The sequence below is a fragment of the Salmo salar genome, chromosome ssa13 (assembly GCF_905237065.1).
Source record: "Salmo salar chromosome ssa13, Ssal_v3.1, whole genome shotgun sequence".
NCBI lineage: Eukaryota > Metazoa > Chordata > Actinopteri > Salmoniformes > Salmonidae > Salmo > Salmo salar.
Genome location: NC_059454.1, coordinates 23,632,263 through 23,656,121, shown reverse-complemented (window position 1 = coordinate 23,656,121; position 23,859 = coordinate 23,632,263). Strand labels below are relative to the sequence as shown.

The window sequence follows — 23,859 nt, the reverse complement described above, 5'->3', positions numbered from 1 at the left end:
CCAACCTAAGTGTATGTAAACTTCCGACTTCAACTGTAGGTAGGGGGGAAGTATTGTCTAAAGTTGTGTTGGTCTCATGGAAGTATTGACTGGTCCAGTTCTAGGGAGGCGTTGCAGACTTTACTTTCCATAGAGGACAATGCTATGATATCATCAAACAAATCCTGTTTGTGTATTTAGGCACTGTGATATACAGACACTAGCTGCTAATAATTGTGCACCCAGCTTCTTGTGGCCACTAGTCAAAGGTAATGCCATTTTTCCTATTGTCATGTCAGGAAAACGTTTTTAAGCAATAATATGTAATACCATATAATGATTAGTATGTGCCACCAGATGGAGACAGTGATCATTGGTGCTTATGAAACATCATTTTCATTATGAAACACTAACTACAAAGTCAGATTTCACAGTCACAAAGTCAAAATTGGCACCCAAACCAAAAAATTTTTGCTTTTTGGTCTTCATTTAAGGTTAGGGTTAGGTATACGGTTGGCAGTGTGGTTAGGGTTAGGTTTAAAATAAAATGTTAAGAAGATACATTGAAATGGGCGGGGTTTATGTGGCTATAGCAGCTATCGACGAGCCTTTGGCAGGCGTGGCTCCTTGCGTGTAAAACAGTGCCGGCGTCATCGGACAGAGTGTTGTTGAAACCCAGGCAGAGTGTGTGACCGAGACCAGAGAAACTTCAATTGGTAAACAAACGATATTTTAAAACCAATAACTGCACGGAATGTGCACCGTTTAAGTAGGTAGGTAGCTAGCTAGCCAGCTTGCTTGCTTATGCCAGTTAGTGGCTTCGCTGGACTGTTGTTGCATGCGCATCCTCCATCAGTTATCCACAACTAACGTTAGCTGGTTAGCTAGCCAAAGACAGTCTGGATAATAATCAGACAAGTTTGACCTTGATCTCTTTTCGCTGCTAATCAGAGAGAAAGTAGAGACGTTATCACGCTGTGGACACTGCCAAATAGAAGGGTATTAGAAGTAAAGCATGGCTCCGATTTTTGTTTGTGTGTAAATGCTCTATCTGCTCTGAGTATGGTAACGATTGGTTCTAGCTACCTTCTAGTGTTCGATCAGAAAGTTGTCCAACCACAAAATTGCATTGCTTTTTGAAGGAAGCCTGCATATTGTTGCACACTTGTTGAAAGTAAGTAAGCTATAGTTTTGTCAATCAAATCATATCAATGTTGAAGCTCACAGATATTATTTTATCTTATTCATTTTCACTGAGTTTGTTTTGATCATTGGTAAATGTTGATTCATGTAGGTATGTCTAAGAGACCTCTATTAAATTTAGATAGGGTAACCAATCCAAAGTGATCATGCCATATAGCACCCAGCTAATTGGCTTATGACCTTTACAGTGACTGCTCATAGCAGTGAGTAGTAGGTCTATAGTATAGCTATGATTCCTGGAAGAAAAAAGAGCGTAGAGGTACCTCACCTGACTTGTTGCTAGATAGTCAGACCATAGTTATTTAACAAAGACTGGCAATGGCTGTGGCTGTGCATACAGTGTCAGTGGGTCTTTGCATTACATGAGCTGTGATGCAACATGGACCCAGCCCCTGGTTTGATAAAGAGGGAAAATATAGATGGGATGGTAGTCCTAGGTTATATTACAATGATTCACTTGAACAGACAGATGGTTGTGCTGTCTTTTGTTTGGTAAGTATCCTCTCAGCTGTTGTAGTCTTATGTGTTGTTGTCCATGGTTTCAGGCAGGCTCTTGAGTGGCCCTCCTGTTTTTCCTCTTGTCAAGGGCAGCTGACTACAAGCTGAATGAAAGTGATGCCTCGGGCTATGAGCATTTTACCTCTACTCTTCTCTCTATGTTGGTTAGTTTAGTATCTTTTCAGTCATGTTTAGAAAGTTATTTTCCTTCTGTTCGGTCAAAGTGGAATGGGATGTTTTCAGGTAAGGAATGTTTGTTTGTTTTTAATGGCTGAGACTATTTGGACTTATGAATTTCAACATCTTGGCATTGATCTTTATGCTCATGATGGGCTATATTTTGGTTGTTCATATTTATAATACAATATAGCCTTGTCTAAATGTCTGGTCTCTTTAGATCTCTTGAGGACTGATTGTTTTAGGACAAAGTTTTTGTTTCATTAGAATATTCATTTTATTTTCCTGCTCTTCATTTTCATGTTTTGTTTTGAAGTAGGCGTGCTACTAGAGATGAAAGCCTGGTGATTCTAATGTGACCTCATGTGGGGCGGCAGGTAGCCTAGGGGTTAGAACGTTGGACTAGTAACGGAAAGATTGTAAGATCGAATCCCCAAGCTGAGAAGGTAAAAATCTGTTGTTCTGCCCCTGAACAAGGCAGTTAACCCACTGTTCCTAGGCTGTCATTGAAAATAAGAATTTGTTCTTAACTGACCTGTCTAATTAAATAAAGGTACAAAAAAAAAATGTTATGATAGTCAAAAGTAGCCTACACAGACAGAGCTTAGTGTGGTAGCCCTCTCTGACCCCCCCAGCTTATATAAATAGATCTCCGCTGATCATGTTTCACCGCCTCACCAAATGCACCAAGCTCTACCATCCATCTGATCTGCTGTCAATCTGGGACCAGAAAGGAAATCTTATTTGATTCCAGTGATAGGCTAGACCAACATGTCTCTTCGTTTCCCCTTCCCAGATTCAGAGGGTCTAAGATGGACACTGTTATCCGCCGATGCCCCTTCCTGACTATGGTGCCCCGGGCGTTCCTGCAGCTGGCAGGGAAGTCATCCCTGGTTGGCTATGCCCTGAAGTGCCCAGTGATGATGGACCTAGCCTCACGCCCTCTGGCCAGAGCCCTCTCCTCTTCAGTCTCAGTGTCCACACTAACAAACGATGGTGAGCACATTAGTTCCCCATAGTCACTTATTATAAATGGTTTTAGATGGGCTACATTATGGATTTATTGCATAGAGGAGCAATGTTGTGCTATTTTACTAATCTAGCTTGAGGCTTGCTTATGGTAGGGCTCAATGCTTCTTTGTAAACAAATTGTTCTTAATCAAAAAATTACTGTGCAAATGTGACTGGTAACTCACCCATACAAATAGTCATGAATGTAACCTATTTGGGCTGTGAAGAATCTTACACTCAACAGCATTTATGCTCAACACCATTTCTTTTTTCATATTTTCCTCAGTGCCCAAATAGGCCAAAATAATTAAATAATTTAATAAAAGATCGATTCATGTATTTAAGTTAATCAAATATAGATCCTCCTCTTGTTGTCGCTGTAGAGTCAGAGAAGGGGGTCCAGCTGCCCCCGGGCCACCCCATGCCCCCTGTTGGCCAGCCTGTGGGCTCCAAATGCCCCTTCCTGGCGGCTGAGATGGTGCAGAAGAACACCAGTGTGGTGAGGGAAGCCTGCATCGAGCTGTCAGAGGACGTACAGGACAGGAGCACAGTCCACACAGGTAAACGTGACCTGTCTTTGACCTTCTCCGCTCAGTTGTGTAAGCAGAGGTCAGTTATGTGTCTGTTTATAAAGCTTGTTATGGATAGTCACCTTTTCAAGGAATTTATCATAGTGGAAATGTGTCATAGGAGTCTAGTTGATCACTCTTTAACAGTGTTTATCCCCTTTATTGATACAGAGAAGTCCCAAGTGGATCCCACTGTGGTGGACCTGATCAACGCTGACAGGGCTGACCTAGGCACCCTGAAGAACATGCTGAAACAGCGCCCCCCCAAGGTTTCTCACTTACTGCAAGACAACCTGCCCAAAGGTAAGCACCTGCTCACGTGTATCCTCTTACACTTGGGGCAAATGTTTCTTCTAAGCTGCGTGCGCAGGGAAGCACGAGATTCTACTTCCCTCAACTTTCTAGCATTTTCCCTGTTACTTAACACTGTCAACGTTTCCCTTTACTGTGGGAATTGTGATCGAATCAACACAATATTAGCCACTTTCAATGCAACATACTGAAAGAAAACTAACTATACAAGACGTAGTATGCAAAACTAACTGTGCAAGATATTTTGTTGTAGGCAGAATGCAGCGGAGACTATGATTCTATTGCATTGACAGGCACTACTCAGGCCCATACTCTACACAAACCGCTGCGCCATAACCAATCAGAGCTGCAGTAGGCCTATATGCAAATAGACCATTGTCAACAAATGTTGGCCATTCACTTTGAACTGGACTGTTTTACAGCATGAGCGGTTGGGCTTGTTTTGAGATCAAACCGAGAGCTGCATGTACTGTAGCCACAAGTGCACATTTCTTCATATTCTTTGCTAGTTAGTGAGTTATTAGCCCAGTTAAAGCTAATTTGTAGTCAGCAATGTGGGAGTTATTTCTTCCTACAAGAGCACAAAACGTGTACATTTCTAGCTGTGTTTGAAAAGCGAGTCACATAAAGATATATTTTTTTTATGTCTTAAAGGGGAAGTGTTGTATTTTGAGACAGATTTGAATAAGCTAAGTAGCCAATAGGCAGAGGTTGGCATAATTTGTCTGATTCTTTGTAATAATGGTATGGGAATAATAATTCATTTTATTTTGTAAAGTCGTGAATCAAACAACAAATCAAATCAAATGTATTTTTATATAGCCCTTCGTACATCAGCTGATATTCTCAAAGTGCTGTACAGAAACCCAGCCTAAAACCCCAAACAGCAAGCAAAGCATGTGAAAGAAGCACGGTGGCTAGGAAAAACTCCCTAGGAAAAACTCCCTAGAAAGGCCAAAAACCTAGGAAGAAACCTAGAGAGGACCCAGGCTATGAGGGGTGGCCAGTCCTCTTCTGGCTGTGCAGGGTGGATATTATAACAGAACATGGTCAAGATGTTAAAATGTTAAAATGTTCATAAATGACCAGCATGGTCAAATAATAATAATCATAGTAGTTGTCGAGGGTGCAACAAGCACGTCCGGTGAACAGGTCAGGGTTCCATAGCCGCAGGCAGAACAGTTGAAACTGGAGCAGCAGCACGGCCAGGTGGACTGGGGACAGCAAGGAGTCATCATACCAGGTAGTCCTGAGGCATGGTCCTAGGGCTCAGGTCCTCCGAGAGAAAGACAGAAAGAGACAAAACACAACAAAATGTTCAGTCACTTCCTTGTCTGAAGGACAAGTGGAGAAACAGGTTAATGTCAAGCCCTGCATCTTTAAACACCACACATTGGCTGCTACTGTAGGCTGAATGATAGAACTCCTATTTTCATGTTCAAATGTTATGTGATGCATTTTCTCCATAGTTTATGGTAGGCCACTCTGGTAATCCTACATTATGATAAAATAGCCACAGTAGCCTACTTGGTCACTGTTAAAACTGTAACTTAAAGCTGGCACACTCTCCAGTGTTCACAGTAAACATGCGGCGGAAGTTGCACAGAATTTTCACAACGTTCAAGTTTGCGCTCAGCAGATTAGAGGGAACATTTCTTGGGGCTACATATTATATTTTTGTATAAGGATTGTTTGGGTACCCCTGATTTTAGAAAGAGGCTACATCCAAACTACAGTCACAAAACCTTACACGTCGTATTTATTTTGCAGCATCTGCCAACTTCCACTACGACAAGTTCTTTGAGAAGAAGATCGATGCCAGGAAGAAGGATCACAGCTACCGGGTGTTTAAGACAGTGAACCGGCGCGCCACGTCCTTTCCCATGGCAGACGACTACTCTGAGTCGCTCCTCATCAAGAGAGACGTTTCCGTGTGGTGCAGCAACGACTACCTGGGCATGAGCCGACACCCCCGCGTCAACCAAGCCATCATGTGTGTGGGGCATTCAGGTCACAGGAAATGTAGATGGTTGATTAAGGAGGATTATGGTTTAAGATGGAGGTTGACTAGATGGGCAGAGATCCTAGCCTTAGGCATGCAGTTATAACACCATCTTAGAAATGTGGAGTTCCACTCGTAGTTTTCCAAAGAAGACAATTTCTTATCAAAGGCATCTTCTCTTTCTTTAGGGATACATTACAGAAGCACGGGGCAGGAGCTGGAGGAACACGGAACATCTCAGGGACCAGTAAGTTCCATGTGGACCTGGAGTACGATCTGGCCGACCTGCATGGCAAAGACGCTGCGCTGCTCTTCACTTCCTGCTTCGTGGCAAATGACTCCACGCTATTCACTCTGGCTAAGATGCTTCCAGGTACTGATACGGATTCTGAAACGACTGACTCAAACCTAGTAGTTTTTCATACACTTCTTCATTCCATGTTCTATAGTAGCTAAAAAATGACTGGTTCTCCACTTTACATTATATTACATGCTAAGGGACAAAATGATCTCTAAATGATCTGTATAAAAACAAATGTAAAAAATCCTGCTCCCAGGTTGTGAGATCTACTCCGATGCAGGGAACCATGCATCGATGATCCAGGGTATAAGGAACAGCGGGGCCAAGAAGTTCATCTTCCGTCACAACGACGTCAACCATTTACGAGAGCTGCTGCAGAAGTCTGACCCTGCCACCCCCAAGATTGTGGCCTTTGAGACCGTGCACTCCATGGATGGTGGGTTTACGTTTTGTTGCAGTTTTTTTTATTATTATTATTTTGAAATTTAAACAAATCATAGAGACAGAATTAGAACCAAAAATACGTAAAGAAAGCACTTTTCCTGATGTGTACTGGATATACAAAACTTGCCTGTTATCCAATCTGATTGTGGGAATCTAAAGGAGGTTGTTTTCTAGGCGCTGTGTGTCCTCTGGATGAGATGTGTGACGTGTCCCATGAGTTTGGGGCCATTACGTTTGTGGACGAGGTACATGCTGTTGGCTTGTATGGGGCCAGGGGAGGCGGCATCGGCGACAGGGACGGTGTCATGCACAAAATGGACATAATCTCAGGGACTCTCGGTAAGATGACTTGGGGCTTGCTTATAATGATAAGATGTCATTGCTATAGCACCTTTTGTAGGTATTTGTCTTACACTCCCCCCCACCCCCTTCAAATTAATATTGTTATGATCAAATATTTAACTCACCCAGACCATCAGATCAATTTAAAAACATCTTTACCTGGTTTATACCTTACCTCGTATATTCAATCCCCCATCCAGGTAAGGCATTTGGCTGTGTGGGCGGCTACATCGCCGGTACCAACGCCCTGGTGGACACGGTGCGCTCCTACGCAGCAGGCTTCATCTTCACTACCTCCCTGCCACCCATGCTGCTGGCCGGGGCCCGGGAGTCCATCCACACCCTGAAGGGGGAGGAGGGCCGTGTGCTGCGCAGGAAACACCAGAGGAATGTCAAGCTGCTTCGCCAGATGCTGATGGACTCGGGCCTGCCCGTTGTCTACTGCCCCAGCCACATCATCCCTGTCCGTGTAAGACAGGCCTGTTTTAATCAAGTTTTAAACCATGGAAACAAGAGAAGGGACATTGTATCAACAGTGGCTGTTATAGTTCTGCTAAGAGAAAACGTTTTCTAATTTATCACCTGAGGATTCTTCTTTGACCCCTTGTTGCAGGTGGCGGACGCAGCCAAGAACACAGAGGTGTGTGACATCATGATGTCTCGCTACTACATCTATGTGCAGGCCATCAACTACCCCACTGTGGCTCGGGGAGAGGAGGTCCTCCGCATCGCCCCCACCCCACACCACACTCCCCAGATGATGCAGTACTTTGTCGGTAAGCACACCCCCCAATAAGTCTTTGTGGTTTTTAGCATGTAATAGTTTTGGATTTGGATGGTTTTAACTTACTCAATGTTGCTAAAATGGCCTCCATTTGGTGGGATAAATCTGTCCATGCTGACTGCATTCAGAACTCAAGTCAGTATCTGGTATAGTGTTTACTTGTATTTTATTTTTTAAATAAAGTTTAACTAAAATGTGATCCATTACATGTGAATGTGTTCCTGGCCACAGAACGTCTGGTGAAGGCCTGGAAGGAGGTGGGTCTGGAGCTAAAACCTCACTCGTCAGGGGAGTGTAACTTCTGCCAGCAGCCTCTCCACTTTGAGCTGATGACCGAGAGAGAGAGGTCTTTCTTCACCGGGATGAGTCATGTGATATCAGCCAGAGCCTAAAAGTTAATTATATACCCCTTCCCCATATCAAATCTCTATTTAAGATATTTATTCTCTTATCAATGTACAACTCCATCACCATGTATGAAATATTCTTAATTACAAATAAATGTTTGGGGAAAGTTATACTTTTGCTATTGTATTTCTTGAGCAACTGTTCTGTTACTACAATTTATTTTGAAAAGATACGGTCAGGGTTGACAGGGAAAATGATCTTATCATTTTGGCAACGTGGAAATGATGTAACATTGTCTCTCAACCAAATGTCAGCCTTGACAAACATTAAATATGCACTTTGCTCTACCACACCTCACCAGAGTGATTCAGCAAATTTGAAACCACTGTCAGAACACACTTTTGATAACTATTTTCTCTACGCGTTTTAGTCTGAAATGGATGACATCCAATGTTTTTCAGAATTTGCAACTGATTTGTTTGTGTAATTTTAGTGCTGGTTGATGTTAACCATGGGGTGTTCCTATTCCCCCAATAATTCCATTGAGCCATTACTCCAATTTTAGTACAATTGCCCTCTTAACTGTGTTTTAACATGCTGACAAATGTGGCATTGTGCCCCCTCGTACACTTATTCTGCTTTGTGCCTTCAATATTTGCTCATTTAGCATAAGCTAAAGGCTCCCAGACGGCGCAGAACAAGCCGCCTTTTGGATTTACTATACTCTGTTTTAACAGTTTTCATTCTAACTAATCTAGGTTTAGAGGGCTTCAAATGGAGTCAACCCTCCAGAACATTACACATCATTCATTGTTTAATGTGTGTGCACATGTTTTCTTTCAAAACCCCATAGGGTCTTTTTCAAACGGTAAACATGTGACATTATGAAATGGTGAAGCTTGAGGGGCAACATGCAATTTCGATTTGTTCCTTTAGTACTTTTGCACATCATATTCATAAGGCCACTTGGTCATGAGTCCCTTTTATTACTTGAGTCCTATTTGACATGCTATCAAAGTTTGAATACCCTTAGTAGTAGTAGCATATTACTATTGCCTTGTAGGTCAGTCATTGAGGTGTATAACTAACTGATCAGTACCTTCAACATGCCTTTCTTCTTTCCACCAGAGGGAGGAGCAGTGCATCTTATTTCCTAGAGTTGTGTTGTCTCTCATACTACAATCATTCCTCGTCTACTGTGTGTGCAGCAACTGCAATGTGCCACTAGATGGGGATAATACAACAGGATAGTATGACTTTTTTCTTAGCTTCAAAACCAAAGACGATATAAGTGATGTCAATGTTTTGAAGGCATACCATGACATATAGACTGTTTTCTTATCAATGGTTCCAAATTGATAATGTCAACGTTTCAGGATATAAATGTTAAAGAAATGTCTGTCATCAGGTGACCACATTTTGTAGTTTGGGGTGGAAGCTGTTTAACAACGTGATGGTTAACGGGTAGGCACCATGACCCAAATGCCTTCATCGTTTCCAATATGTTACATTAACGAGGAGAAAAAACACTTCTCTATTATTTACGAGGGTTAGCTACACACTTAACATCTGCACATGAAAAGAGTTTGTGCACGAATGGGGTGCGTGAGGTGGTTCAAAGCAGCTCTCTCAAACATGGGAAGTCAGTATCCAGGCAAATCAAAGATATATCCTGCTGTTCCTAAGAAAGCGAGAGACCGAAGGAGAGTTTTCTCATGAGCTCACGTTCTGAGAGTATTATGTAATTGGAATGCTTCTCTGAGTGCACTAGTCAGGTGGCCAGCACCACTCATGCAAAGCCAGGCCTAATTGATCATAGTGAGAGTCTCATTTTACTGCAGCATTGAGACTGTTTATACCCTCTTTTTAAGTCATTTTGAGTTCAGATTTGTTTGTATAATATATTATTGTTTCTTGTATGTAGTTGGATGCAAGAGAGCAGTCATCTGGCAACAGTACACACATCATTATTCAGAGTGCATTTAATTAGCACTTGCACTTGACTCCCGATGGCTACGTTATTTAGGAAAAATTTACTTTCTATGCCTGTGATATGTGGTTGTCCCACCTAGCCATCTTAAGATGAATGCACTAACTATAAATTGCTCTGGATAAGAGTGTCTGCTAAATGACAAATGTAAATGTCATTATGATATGCATTTAAAATGAAAATGTATGCATGTGGCTGCTAATGTTGTGGTGGAACAATTTTTTTTAAATGGGGTTACTTTGAAATATGCATGTATGGCATTTCCCTAGTAATTACCATGTTTTTTTATGATATGGGCTCAAAAGCTGGTGAATCAAAGCTGCTGAATCAAGTAAATGTCTCAATCCCAAAACGCAAACCCAATCCCAGGCTCTAATTTCGTCCTCCAGAATGTCATTCGCAGAGTAAACTTTCCACCTTAGTGCACTTGGCAGAGCCTTCTGTACACTACGTTCTGTATTGTATTTGACCTCATTTTCTTACACTCACATCATTCATCATAGTGTAAATGCACACCCTGCAGTTCCTTATCGGGAATATCAGCAGCCCACGGCTCTGCACTGCACTCTGAGGAGAGAACTCCGTGTCTCTCCCACTCATGTGCACACACACACACGCTCGTTATCTCAAGCACAAATACACACTCATCAGTGGTGGTCCTGGGGATTCTTTCCACTGCAATCATCGTCTTTGTAATCCTCTATGTGATTATAACAAAACACATCCTGTGCTTCCTTTTCAGAAAGAAAGAGAGCCAGAGATGTCTTCTGGCAGGACAAACATGTAGGCCAGGCCAGTGTTTCTGAAAAGGTTAGAAGTTAAGATAATCAGGGCCTTAGCATTATATGAATGTACAGTGAGGGAAAAAAGTATTTGATCCCCTGCTGATTTTGTATGTTTGCCCACTGACAAAGAAATGATCAGTCTATAATTTAAATGGTAGGTTTATGTGAACAGTGAGAGACAGAATAACAACAAAAAAATCCAGAAAAACGTATGTCAAAAATGTTATAAATTGATTTGCATTTTAATGAGGGAAATAAGTATTTGACCCCTCTGCAAAACATGACTTAGTACTTGGTGGCAAAACCCTTGTTGGCAATCACAGAGGTCAGACGTTTCTTGTAGTTGGCCACCAGGTTTGCACACATCTCAGGAGGGATTTTGTCCCACTCCTCTTTGCAGATCTTCTCCAAGTCATTAAGGTTTCGAGGCTGACGTTTGGCAACTCGAACCTTCAGCTCCCTCCACAGATTTTCTATGGGATTAAGGTCTGGAGACCGGCTAGGCCAATCCAGGACCTTAATGTGCTTCTTCTTGAGCCACTCCTTTGTTGCCTTGGCCGTGTGTTTTGGGTCATTGTCATGCTGGAACACCCATCCACGACCCATTTTCAATGCCCTGGCTGAGGGAAGGAGGTTCTCACCCAAGATTTGACGGTACATGGCCCCGTCCATCATCCCTTTGATGCGGTGAAGTTGTCCTGTCCCCTTAGCAGAAAAACACCCCCAAAGCATAATGTTTCCACCTCCATGTTTTACGGTGGGAATGGTGTTCTTGTGGTCATAGGCAGCATTCCTCCTCCTCCAAACACGGCGAGTTGAGTTGATGCCAAAGAGCTCCATTTTGGTCTCATCTGACCACAACACTTTCAACCAGTTGTCCTCTGAATCATTCAGATGTTCATTGGCAAACTTCAGACGGGCATGTATATGTGCTTTCTTGAGCAGGGGGACCTTCCGGGCGCTGCAGGATTTCAGTCCTTCACGGCGTAGTGTGTTACCAATTGTTTTCTTGGTGACTATGGTCCCAGCTGCCTTGAGATCATTGACAAGATCCTCCTGTGTAGTTCTGGGCTGATTCCTCACCGTTCTCATGATCATTGCAACTCCACGAGATGAGATCTTGAATGGAGCCCCAGGCCGAGGGAGATTGACAGTTCTTTTGTGTTTCTTCCATTTGCGAATAATCACACTAACTGTTGTCACCTTCTCGCCAAGTTGCTTGGCGATGGTCTTGTAGCCCATTCCAGCCTTGTGTAGGTCTACAATCTTGTCCCTGACATCCTTGGAGAGCTCTTTGGTCTTGGCCATGGTGGAGAGTTTGGAATCTGATTGATTGATTGCTTCTGTGGACAGGTGTCTTTTATACAGGTAACAAGCTGAGATTAGGAGCACTCCCTTTAAGAGTGTGCTCCTAATCTCAGCTCGTTACATGTATAAAATACACCTGGGAGCCAGAAATCTTTCTGATTGAGAGGGGTCAAATACTTATTTCCCTCATTTAAAATGCAAATCAATTTATAACATTTTTGACATGCGTTTTTCTAGAATTTTTTTGTTGTTATTCTGTCTCTCACTGTTCAAATAAACCTACCATTAAAATTATAGACCGATCATTTCTTTGTCAGTGGGCAAACGTACAAAATCAGCAGGGGATCAAATACTTTTTTCCCTCACTGTAACATTCACTCCACTATGGCTCTGTTCACAGATGATGAATCCCATAATGACGGGGTAAAATCAGAGGTTGGGGACTGGGTGGGTATAGGCTATGTTCGAGGGAGAGCGAGAGGAAGGAACATCCGCACACAGCATACTGCACACAGATAATTGGGTGGAATTCTATTAAAAATGATCAAAGGAAAGCCGCCAATTTTGGGGATTTTTCCCCCACCAACAACCCCTTTTCAGAACACGCATGGGTCACACTTTATTTGGATATTCCCATATAGATGATCTACAGATGGTTATACTATCAACAAACTATATGTTGATAAGCAACTGCTTACTAAGTTAGGTTTAGAATAAGCATAGGGGTTATGGTTAGGATCAGGGCTAAGGTTAGGGGGTTTAGGCTTAGTGGATAGTTAGTTGAAATGTTGTTGACAGTTATCGAACATTTACAGAACATCTACAAAACATCTACTTGGGACTATCCAAATAGTGTTACCCCAGTATGCCATGCTATGAGACTGGAGAGGATGAGGTTCAATGGTGTTACAGGATGATATCATCTCAAATATTGTGTTTTGGCCAGCATCCACATAAAAAGGTCAATAGGCTAACCTGTGGTCCTCAGTGTTTATTATCATATGCAAATATTTACATTGATATGACCACACATGACCAAGAATAAAAACTATCACTGCATTCAAATAAGAAAAGAGCAGGTAGTGGGCTGCAATTAATTATGTTACATAGCCTACATATTAAACATAATTAACGAGTGAAAAAAAAAACTGTTTTGATCATTCAAAGATTGATAGAATAATGCATTTTCTGTATACCTAATTTAATAATAAAATAACATTAAAATAATAATAAAATTATAATACACTTTCAAATAGGTTATTTATTACACAGTAGTAGCCTAGAGGAGGGATTACAAACCACATTTTGCAAACTCCATCTACGTCTTTAAATCCTGAAGCAAGCACCTCCCTCTCTTGAGTTGCTCCACTGTCAAGTACATTTCCTCTGCATCGGAATGGCAAAGGGAGACCGTGCTCCAAGCAGTGCGACTGTCAGTGTCGAATAGTTCGTGTTAATGTCTGGTGTTATTATTGCATAGGAACAAATGCAGGAGTTGCTTACCTGGGCGTGTATATGTGGCTAGAGGGAAATCAACGCTCCCGCTCAAACCGGTCATTTGATACATTTTTTTTTAAACATTTGAGCTTTGATGCTTGAGTTTACATGTTCCAGTGTTTCTCCTCGAAATAGTCATTCGTCGCTTGGTGTACAATGTAGCGTCATTTGTGTATTAGCCTACCTGCATGAATGTAACATGATATTTAGTTCGATATGACTAATGTGACTGAAAGTAAAAGCGTAGAATGGCTCCAACTCGAGTTGGAATCCGGGGGAAGTTCGCTGCTTTTGTTGGACTGCCGATCGCACGAGCTTTACGAATCATCCCACATAGAAACGGCGATCAATTTGGCAATTCCAGCATTGATGCTGCGAAGGTTTAAGAAGGGCAACATACCCATCCGAACTATCATACCGAACCACGATGACAAGGAGAAATTCGTTAGACGTTGCAATACAGATACAGTGATTCTGTACGATGAGTGCACTGTGGACTGGCAGGATGGGGCCACTGGCTCGGTTCTGGGACTACTTCTTCAGAAACTATGGGACGACGGATGTAAAGCATATTACCTGGAAGGCAAGTTCCATTTTTGCCATGATATTGTTTTTCAATAGGATATGTAGATTATTCCCTGTCTAACTTTCCGTGCACTGTATATAAAGTAGGGTTAAAATATATTTTAGACAAACAACTCAAATCAATCAATTTTAATTATATAGATAGTATTTACAATACAGCATAGTTTTGAAGGTAGCCCACATCTTTTGTCTCTCAAACTTTGAGAAGTAGTGTGACTGAGAATCTTAATTAAAATTCCAAAATGGCTACGCCATGTTTTGCTACTGTTGGAAAAGGGCATGCATTTCATGAATGTTCTGCTGTGAAGGAAATAACTATTGCCCATACAGTTTTCAGTAATGGTATAGATGGCATACAATTGTTATTGAGTCAGTCCTATTCACATGTTATTAACATGTTATTCATAGTAAACAAAACGTAGTACACAGCCTATTACTTAATTTGATCACTTGTCAGTTATTATATTTAAACTCTAACGAATAATATTTGACCCCAATCTCTGTTCTGTTGTTACAGTTTTAATAATAATAATAATAATATTAATATAATGCTTGGCTGAGATACACAGGACAACACATACACAATTTTATAACTCCTTGGTTATTTTGATCTCAGGGGGATTTGGGAAGTTTCAGACCGAGTACCCAGAGCACTGTGAAACCCTCCTGGACAGCTCCTGTCCCAGCTCCTCTCCCCCGCTCTCTGTCCTAGGCTTCGGAAGTCTCCGGATCAGTTCCGACCTCTCAGATGGTGAATCGGACCGTGAGCCGAGCAGCGCCACCGAGTCGGAGGAGAGCCCCCTTCCCAACATCCAACCTGCCTTCCCAGTCCAGATCCTCCCCTTCCTTTACCTGGGCTGTGCCAAAGACTCCACCAACCTGGACGTGCTGGGCCAGTACAACATCAAGTACATCCTGAACGTCACACCCAACCTCCCCAACATGTTTGAACATGACGGCCTCTTTACGTACAAGCAGATCCCCATCTCGGACCACTGGAGTCAGAACTTGTCCCAGTTCTTTCCAGAGGCCATATCCTTCATCGGTGAGTAGCTGACTTACTGTGTGGGGGAGAACATGATAGATCACATTGTGTTCCAAAAAGTACTATATGTGGAGAACAAAGCCTGTAGCAAATGACACACGGGCATACCTAGTATATGATACACTTCTGTGAATTACAGTGAGAAAGAGGAAGTTGTTTGCTGTCCACCTAATGTTCTTGTTGTATTTTAGTCATATTTGTATTATGATTTGAATCATTGTTACCGTGAAGTTCCTGGTATTCCCAGTGGTATTGCTCATCACTGAAACCCCCTTGTGTGATGAAGCTATGGCTTTTACTTTTATTTTCACATCTGGTTACAAATGTCACAAGTCAACATAACTGTCTATTGGTGTCTTAATAATTTTTTTTCTCTCTATAAAAAAAAATATATATATTGGTCCATCCACCACCTCCTCTCTTCGGCTATGTATTAGTCAAAAAGAGAGCTGGACTGAAGTCCCTTGCTCGGCACAAGGGACAGTACCTGTGCTACTGATGAACTTCCTGGATCATTGTTAGTGTCTGTTATTTAAGGATGGAAAACAAGTCTTTAAAAAAAACTTACAGCAGGGATCATCAACTAGATTCAGCTGCGAGGTGATTTGTTTATTGAGCAGGCCAGAACATGATTGCAAATCATTTGTAGTCTACAAATAGACTGCAATTTGCCCAAACCTTGCTTACGTTTGTATACGGTCACATACAATGCCTTCAGAAAGTATTCACACCCCTTGACTTTTTCCTCATTTTGTTGTGTTACAGCCTGAATTTAAAATTAATTGAATTGAGGCCTACAGACAATACCCCATATTGTCAAAGTGGAATTATGTTTTTCTAAATTTGTACTAATTAATTAAAAGCTGAAATGCCTTGAGTCAATATGTATTCAACCCCTTTGTTATAGCAAGCCTAAATATGTTCAGGAGTAAAAATGTTCTTCACAAGTCATAATAAGATGCATGGGCTCACTCTGTGCAATGATAGTGTTTAACATGACTTTTGAATGACTACCTCATCTCTGTATCCCACACATAGAATTATCTGTAAGGCCCCTCAGTCAAGCAGTGAATTTCAAACACTGATTCAACCACAAAGACCAGGAAGGTTTTCCAATGCCTCACAAAGAAGGGCCCCAATTTTTTTAAGCAGATACTGAATATCCCTTTGAGCATGGTGAAGTTGGTAATGACACTTTTCATGGTGTATCAATACACACTGTCACTACAAAGATACAGGCGTCCTTCCTAACTCAGTTGCCGGAGAGGAAGGAAACCTCTCAGGTATTTCACCATGAGGCCAATGGTGACTTTACAGATTTTAATGGCTGTGATAGGAGAAGACTGAGGATGGATCAACAACATTGTTGTTACTCCACATTACTAATGAAAAGAAGGAAGTCTGTACAGAATAAAAATATTCCAAAACATGCATCTTGTTTGCAACAAGGCTCTAAAGTAATACTGTAAAAAATGTGGCAAAGCAATTCAATTTTATTTTCCTGAATATAAAGTGTTATGTTGGGGCAAATCCAAACAACACATTACTGAGTACCACACTCCGTATTTTCAAGCATAGTGGGGGCTGCATCATGTTATGGGTATGCTTGCTTGCAATTGTTAATGGGTATGCTTGCTTGTAATCATTAAGGACTGGGGAGTTTTCAGGATAAAAAATAAACAGAATGTAGCAAAGCACAGGCAAAATTCTAGAGGAAAACCTTGTTGAGTTTGCTTTCCACCAGACACTGGTGTCACGACTTCTACCGAAGTCGATGCCTCTCCTTGTACGGCCGGTGCTCGGCGGTCGACATCACCAGTCTTCTACCATCATTGATCAATTTTTCATTTTCCATTGGTTTTGTCTTGTCTTCCTACACAACTGGTTCCAATCCCATTCATTACATGTTGTGTATTTAACCCTCTGTTTCCCCTCATGCACTTGTCAGAGATTGTTTGTTGTTATGCTCGTGATATTCGATTGGTGCGCGACGGGTTTTTGTACCCACGTTTATTTTATTATGTACTTTGGTTTTGGAGGTTTTGTTTTACGTTATTAAACTACTCCATTTATACCAAGTTTTATTCTCCTGCGCCTGACTTCCCTGCCACCTACACACACGGCATGACAACTGGGAAATTAATTCACCTTTCAGCAGGACAATAACCTAAAACACAAGGCCAAATCTACACTGGAGTTGCTTACTAAAAAGACAGTGAATGTTCCTGAGTGACCGAGTTACAGTTTTGACTTAAATCTATTTGAAAATCTATGGCAAGACCTGAAAATGGTTGTCTAGCAATGATCAACAACCAATTTGACAGAGCTCTTACCAAAAGATTCACATCTGTAATTGCTGCCGAAGGTACTTTTACTAAGTATTTACTCAGGGGTATGAATACTTTCATTTTTAATACATTTGCAACATTATGGGGTATTGTGTGTAGATGGGTGAGGGAAAAAAATCTTATTTCATCCAATATGAATGCAGGCTGTTACACAACAAAATGTGGAATAAGTCAAGGGGTATGAATACTTGCTGAAGGTATAACGTAAACTCACTCACTTTTGTACATCGCCTTGGTCCGCACAATTGACCTTATTTTAGCGCCCCAAATACGTAATACTTCCAGATCAACTGTAATGTCAATACCATTGTAAAGCACAATTTCTCCCTTTTCCAACAAAATCAATGACGAGACCTCCACGCTGCCCGTTTCTGCATGATTCAAGAAGGCAATGTGTTCCGTCGGGTCTTTTTAAAAATGGCGGGTGGGGAAGCGAAAATAATGCGTGGTAGTGAGAAGGAGAGATGTCGTGTGGGAAAACGGCTTTTTTTCACTCGATCTGTCCAACTTATAAAATGTAAATAAAACACTATAAAGAGTTTATATAATGTGTCATTACATACATATTTGAAGGTTTGTGGCGAATTTGAATCGGGTTTTTAGGGCGGTGCTAAAGTGATCTTCAGAAGTAAACATTGTCTTTTGAGAGTCATGATCGCTTGCAGTGACGACGCAAAAAAATGACTAGGTATCCCTCCTTACCTCCGTCACTGTCCATTGCTTTTTTTTAAATGATGAGAGAAGTGCTACACCTGGTGGAGAGAGATTGTAAGACAGAAATAGTTGCTTTACGCGTGCTGTACGTTACGGCATGACACGTCACGATGTAACGGAGGGTCCGTTTTTAAAAAACTTTTCTCCAATACTATAGAGCCATTACCATGTCGATCAACGCTTCAATAGAAACGTAGTTCACACCCCAGATTTTGAATTCAACACAGTTGCTACAGTCCCATTCGTTTTCTTTGCAGCCTCGTTTCAATGTCGCGTTTGCGCACATTTCTACGGAATGGGGGGAGTTTACATTATCTCTTTATTATGCATGGAAATACTTTGGAGCAGATTTCCAAAATTGAACTTGGAGCTGATTTGCTGGTGTTTTTAGTCTTTTGTGTCCCACCAAAATGTAAATAATAATTACTTTTTTTGGCTCAGAAAACTTGGGAGGGCCAAGTTGGGAAACCCTAACTTACAGAAACCCACAACAGCACCGGAAACCTTCTAGGTTATGTATGTTTGTACTAGTGGTGTTTCCAGGCTTGTTGTGCACTAGTTTGTTGATGGGGTTAGAGGTAGAGGAAGGAAACATGGCTTCCACGCTCTATGGCTGCCTGAGTTTGGTTATCAGGTCATGAGTCTTACTCTGATGTATCCTGGTTGTGGTGGAGTCCAGGGCGTTTCACCCTGCTGGGATTAACTCACTATAAATGATATTTCCTTTGACAAATGGAGATGTCATTCAACAAAGATAAAGGTCTACTTACTGTCTCCCTTGATCCTCATGAGAAAACAATAAGAAGCAGGCCTACATGTTAGCTATTGTGTGTTGAGCCTTATGAATACACTATCAAGCCCTTAGACCCCACGCCCTGAGAGTCTGAAGTCTATGTGTGATCTGATCATAAAACCAGTCTTATTTGACTCATATTGACCTTCTTCCTCACTTGTACACGTAGATGAGGCTCGGTCCAAGCAGTGTGGCGTCCTGGTACACTGTCTGGCTGGTATCAGCCGCTCTGTGACCGTTACCGTGGCCTACTTGATGCAGAGGCTCAACCTATCCCTCAATGACGCCTATGACTTTGTCAAGAGGAAGAAGTCCAACATCTCCCCCAACTTCAACTTCATGGGCCAGCTGCTGGACTTCGAGAGGACACTGGGGCTGCACAGCCCGTGTGACAACCGCTCCTCATCCAATGAGCAGCTCTACTTCACCACGCCGACCAATCACAACGTGTTCCAGTTGGACACTCTGGGGTCGACGTGAGGAGACGGAGAAGGCAGGGTTTGGCGGCCATGTTGCTTCATCAGTGTCAACATGGTCTTTTGTAGGCTGTCAGGAAAAGGAAAAGACTCCTGGAACTGCAGCTGGTAGAGAGAGACTGAGGAGGCTCACCTGTCATGCAAGTGATTTAAGTATGGATTTTTATAGGCCACGGTGCTCCCCAGTATGCTTAAAAAAAGTACATACTTTGTTTGGTCCACGCTCTGATGCCTTATTGTCAATAATAGTGAATTATGGTATGGTTATTGCAGGAAATGTCATTATTATGAGCTAACTCTAAGATGATTTAACTGTTATTTCATATTCTCCAGCTGTGATGGGGATGTGTCAGTTGTTTTCCTAACAGATGTGGCTAATGCATTGGTCTGAAGGGAGAGGTTGGCCATGGAGAATGTGGATCTATGTTTTCTGGGACCAAACAGAGATTTTTTTGAATGGTACTTTTGCTGAGGAGATGGGGCTACTTTAAGTTGGCCTTGAATGGCTGTAACGTTCCTGTTGATGACTAACGTTCCTGTTGATGGCTGTAACGTTCCTGTTAATGACTGTAACGTTCCTGTTGATGGCTGTAACGTTCCTGTTAATGACTGTAACGTTCCTGTTGATGGCTGTAACGTTCCTGTTAATGACTGTAACGTTCCTGTTGATGACTGTAATGTTCCTGTTGATGACTGTAACGTTCCTGTTGATGACTAATGTTCCTGTTGATGGCTGTAACGTTCCTGTTAATGACTGTAACGTTCCTGTTGATGACTGTAACGTTCCTGTTGATGACTAACGTTCCTGTTGATGACTGTAATGTTCCTGTTGATGACTGTAACGTTCCTGTTGATGACTAATGTTCCTGTTGATGGCTGTAACGTTCCTGTTAATGACTGTAACGTTCCTGTTGATGACTGTAACGTTCCTGTTGATGACTAACGTTCCTGTTGATGGCTGTAACGTTCCTGTTAATGACTGTAACGTTCCTGTTAATGACTGTAACGTTCCTGTTAATGGCTGTAACGTTCCTGTTGATGGCTGTAACGTTCCTGTTGATGACTGTAACGTTCCTGTTGATGGCTGTAACGTTCCTGTTGATGGCTGTAACGTTCCTGTTGATGACTGTAACGTTCCTGTTGATGGCTGTAACGTTCCTGTTGATGACTGTAACATTCCTATTGATGACTGTAACATTACTGTTGATGACTGTAACATTCCTATTGATGACTGTAACGTTCCTTTTGATGACTAATGTTCCTGTGGATGACTAACATTCCTATTGATGACTGTAACGTTCCTATTGATGACAGTAACGTTCCTATTGATGACAGTAACGTTCCTATTGATGACTGTTCTAAACGTCTTCATTTGCAGCTCTCTCTCTTAACATCAGAATGGAGTGATCTTGGGAAACAGTAGTTGACAAGTGCTATGTTATTTTCCCTACTTTGCTGTCATCTTCAGAGTAAACATTTGATCATGTAGGAATGCAATACAGTATGTCAGAGCATTACCGTTTTACCTTTGTTGAATTGAGACAGGTCACCCTCTGCAAAATGTTAAAGATGAAACACCTATAGTTTTGTTTTGCAAAGCTCTTGTAAATTGTAATAATTATAATAGCATTGCATTGTCTGCATGTAATCAAGTTGAATTTCTGTTCTGTACCTCTTCTGCCTGTTGTTCCTGTGTCCTTTATCATACCTTCTAAGTTAACATAACACTTAACTGTCTTTAACCAAGGACCTGGGTATAGTATAGGATTGTCATATGCCATGCTTGAAATTCATGACTTGTAGTTATGACCCATAATGGACATCTGAACCTTGTTTATTAAGTCATGGATAAGTCATGTATAGACACAATCTTCAGCTTGCAGCTACTCTTCCTTTAGCAGAACCATGTTAAGGGAAACATGCAGTGCAGTTTTGATCCGTTCTGTTTTTGCCAGTAATGTTTCGGAACGAGTCGGCTCAAAGTTGAATGTTTTAGTGAATGAGAGAGAGGGAATGAAATGAAACCAGTGAAGATGATGCTAGATGTGTTCTTACCTCACGGAGAGACATTTTCAGGGATTTTATATAACATATCTGTATTTTGTTACAGCCTCTGAAATACATCAAAGGGGTGTGTTTATTTGGTATGTGTTTGTAAAATATGTACATAAGATTCGCTTGGTAACGGGGGACCTTTTCTCTGAATCATGAAGGATGTGAAGTTAAATTGACCCAATTACAGTATGTATAGTGTATGTAAAACTAAGTGTACAAGACATTTATGTACAAGTTTATACAACAAATATATTGTATATTTTTTACCTTTAAATGTGCTATGTATTCTTGTGTTATTATTACTGTCTTATTGTTATTCAGGTCTACTGCCGTGCCAAAGCTTAGGCTACTTTCAGTCAACACTCAATGACTCAACATCCATAATGAAGAATATCAAGTCCAGTGCAGAGTCAGCAAGGTGCTTTATTTCAGTAGGCTGTGGGATAGCCACTGTCTGTCTGTGTTGTGTTGGGTTGTGTAGCACAAGGCCCAAGGCTGTAGGTGTGGTGAGATATTCACTCTCTGTCCACGCTGATGCCTGGCTTCCTGTCTGTTGTGGCCATGCAGGACGTCGGATGCAGAGATGGACGGGTCTCTGAAACCACAACACAGTCACTTCCCCTCCCCAGTCAGTCACTCTGCTTGGAGAGAAGAGGAAGATGAGACAGCATAGAGCTGGAATATGTGCATTTCGTGACAATTAAGGCCCATTCTACTTGATGACTAATATCCTTACGAAGAATAACTTTTTTTTAATGGATGTTGAGCTGGTGTCTCATTCTCAGACTGAGCGTTTCAGTGTTTGTTGGGTAAATTCAGTAATTTCCTGTTTTTCTCATATCCAAAAGCAGCTTTGTCTCATTTGAAAAAAGGAAATGAAAGCTTGCCACTACATCCTCGGTTCCTGTTGGACATTTTGGGAGGGTGATGTGGGGGTCTTGTATCCCACTAGCTAAAGCCCATTGAGAGTAGGGGTTAGGATATCCATGAAATATTTTGAGAATAGAATGTTCTCAGAGTATGAAATAATAGATATGTAGACAATAGCGCACACAGAAACTCACATCTCATAAGAACATACTGAGTAGCATACTTAACTTGATGTTAATTATTGGCAATAATGATGTCCCCTTTTCATAGAAATATCCCTACCTCAGGGGTTTCATTACCAATGACCTATGATTAGCCTGAGACTAGCCCTCTACAAGCCTCAGGTCCTCCAAACCCTGGCCTGATGCACTTGTTTTAGCAGATTTCTACATTCCTCCCACTTCTGACCTGTGCCAAAACAGACATGATTCTCAGGCAATGTAATCCCTCTATCTAAGAAGAACCGGTTATGAAATGAGGCTTCCAATAATCGTAGCCCTGAGCTAAGCTGAAGAAAATGAAGTGTGAAGAGTCGTGTAGAGGACTGCTGCAGGGCTTACTTACATTACAGTATAGCCTACTCATGAACTAATGACAGCAGAGTATCAGAGCTTACTATGAATGTGGTTTTAAAATGGAGTAGGCTAGGCATGGGTTGTTTCTTGTCCAGTTCCATCTTCGTAGTGGAGTGCTAAAAAGTTCTTAAAATAACTAAATGAAAGAACATTAGTTTCTTTCAAGTTTATTCCCCAATGTCAAGACAAAAATCTCCTTCTCCCCCACCACTGTCTTTCTTTGAAAGAAGCACAACAGCGCAAGACCAGACATGCCTAGCAACACCTTGCAGTTACAACAATAAAACTCCCGGTGTCTGGGTTTCCCAGCATGACTGAACCTGGCTGGCTGCATACCTGGAGGGAAACACCTGTGATTATGTCTCAGAGCCACCCACCCACTGCTAGGGCTAGGCCAGGCAGAGGCCATGGTTTCCTACCTGCAGTCCCGGCCTGCCAAGGCGGCCTTGCGTGCCAGATAAAAGAGCAGAGACGTCTGACGCTCTGGGCTGTTAATGGGACAGACAATGTAGGCTCAATAGACTGGCCAATGAGGCTTAGGACTGAGGCACATCCGGAGTGATATAATGATGATTGAGATAGCTCCCACGGCAACGTAATACTGCAAGGGGATAAGGGGAAGTACCCTGCCCTGATCAAGAAGAATAGTGGGGCAAAAAATGAGTTTTCCCCCTTCCAAGTTTGAGGTGATAGAATCTCCCTACAGCAAAACATTCAGTGTTAATTAGTAGATACTATAACACTTCCTATGTGGAAATTCCCAGACCTTTGATGTGTAAAAGGTATGCCTCCTTTATAGAATCACATACCACCTTATCTTTAGAGGCAGAACTCATCTGTGGAATCGC

At 41.8% G+C, this 23,859-nt stretch overlaps 2 protein-coding genes across 6 annotated transcripts; both read left to right on the top strand.

Moving 5' to 3' along the window:
* Nucleotides 1-540: 540 nt before the first annotated feature.
* Nucleotides 541-8,140, top strand: LOC106566749 (5-aminolevulinate synthase, nonspecific, mitochondrial). 5 transcript variants are annotated; one of them, XM_014135104.2, is made up of 11 exons: nucleotides 541-695; nucleotides 2,654-2,853; nucleotides 3,252-3,428; nucleotides 3,609-3,740; nucleotides 5,520-5,742; nucleotides 5,940-6,124; nucleotides 6,309-6,488; nucleotides 6,656-6,835; nucleotides 7,039-7,307; nucleotides 7,452-7,614; nucleotides 7,854-8,140. In XM_014135104.2, the coding sequence occupies exons 2-11, from the start codon at nucleotides 2,670-2,672 to the stop codon at nucleotides 8,012-8,014; spliced, it is 1,854 nt and encodes a 617-aa protein (XP_013990579.1). In that variant the 5' UTR covers nucleotides 541-695; nucleotides 2,654-2,669; the 3' UTR covers nucleotides 8,015-8,140. The 5 variants fall into 5 exon arrangements, with proteins under 5 accessions (XP_013990579.1, XP_013990580.1, XP_045549028.1 ...); XM_014135105.2 differs by having other exon boundaries at nucleotides 650-752; XM_045693072.1 differs by lacking the exon at nucleotides 541-695 and adding an exon at nucleotides 830-1,153.
* Nucleotides 8,141-13,417: 5,277 nt separating this feature from the next.
* Nucleotides 13,418-21,840, top strand: LOC106566750 (dual specificity protein phosphatase 7). The gene is made up of 3 exons (XM_014135106.2): nucleotides 13,418-14,133; nucleotides 14,752-15,180; nucleotides 19,205-21,840. Exons 1-3 carry the CDS (start codon nucleotides 13,767-13,769, stop codon nucleotides 19,513-19,515), a joined length of 1,107 nt encoding a protein of 368 aa, XP_013990581.1. The 5' UTR covers nucleotides 13,418-13,766; the 3' UTR covers nucleotides 19,516-21,840.
* The last annotated feature ends 2,019 nt before the right edge of the window (nucleotides 21,841-23,859 follow it).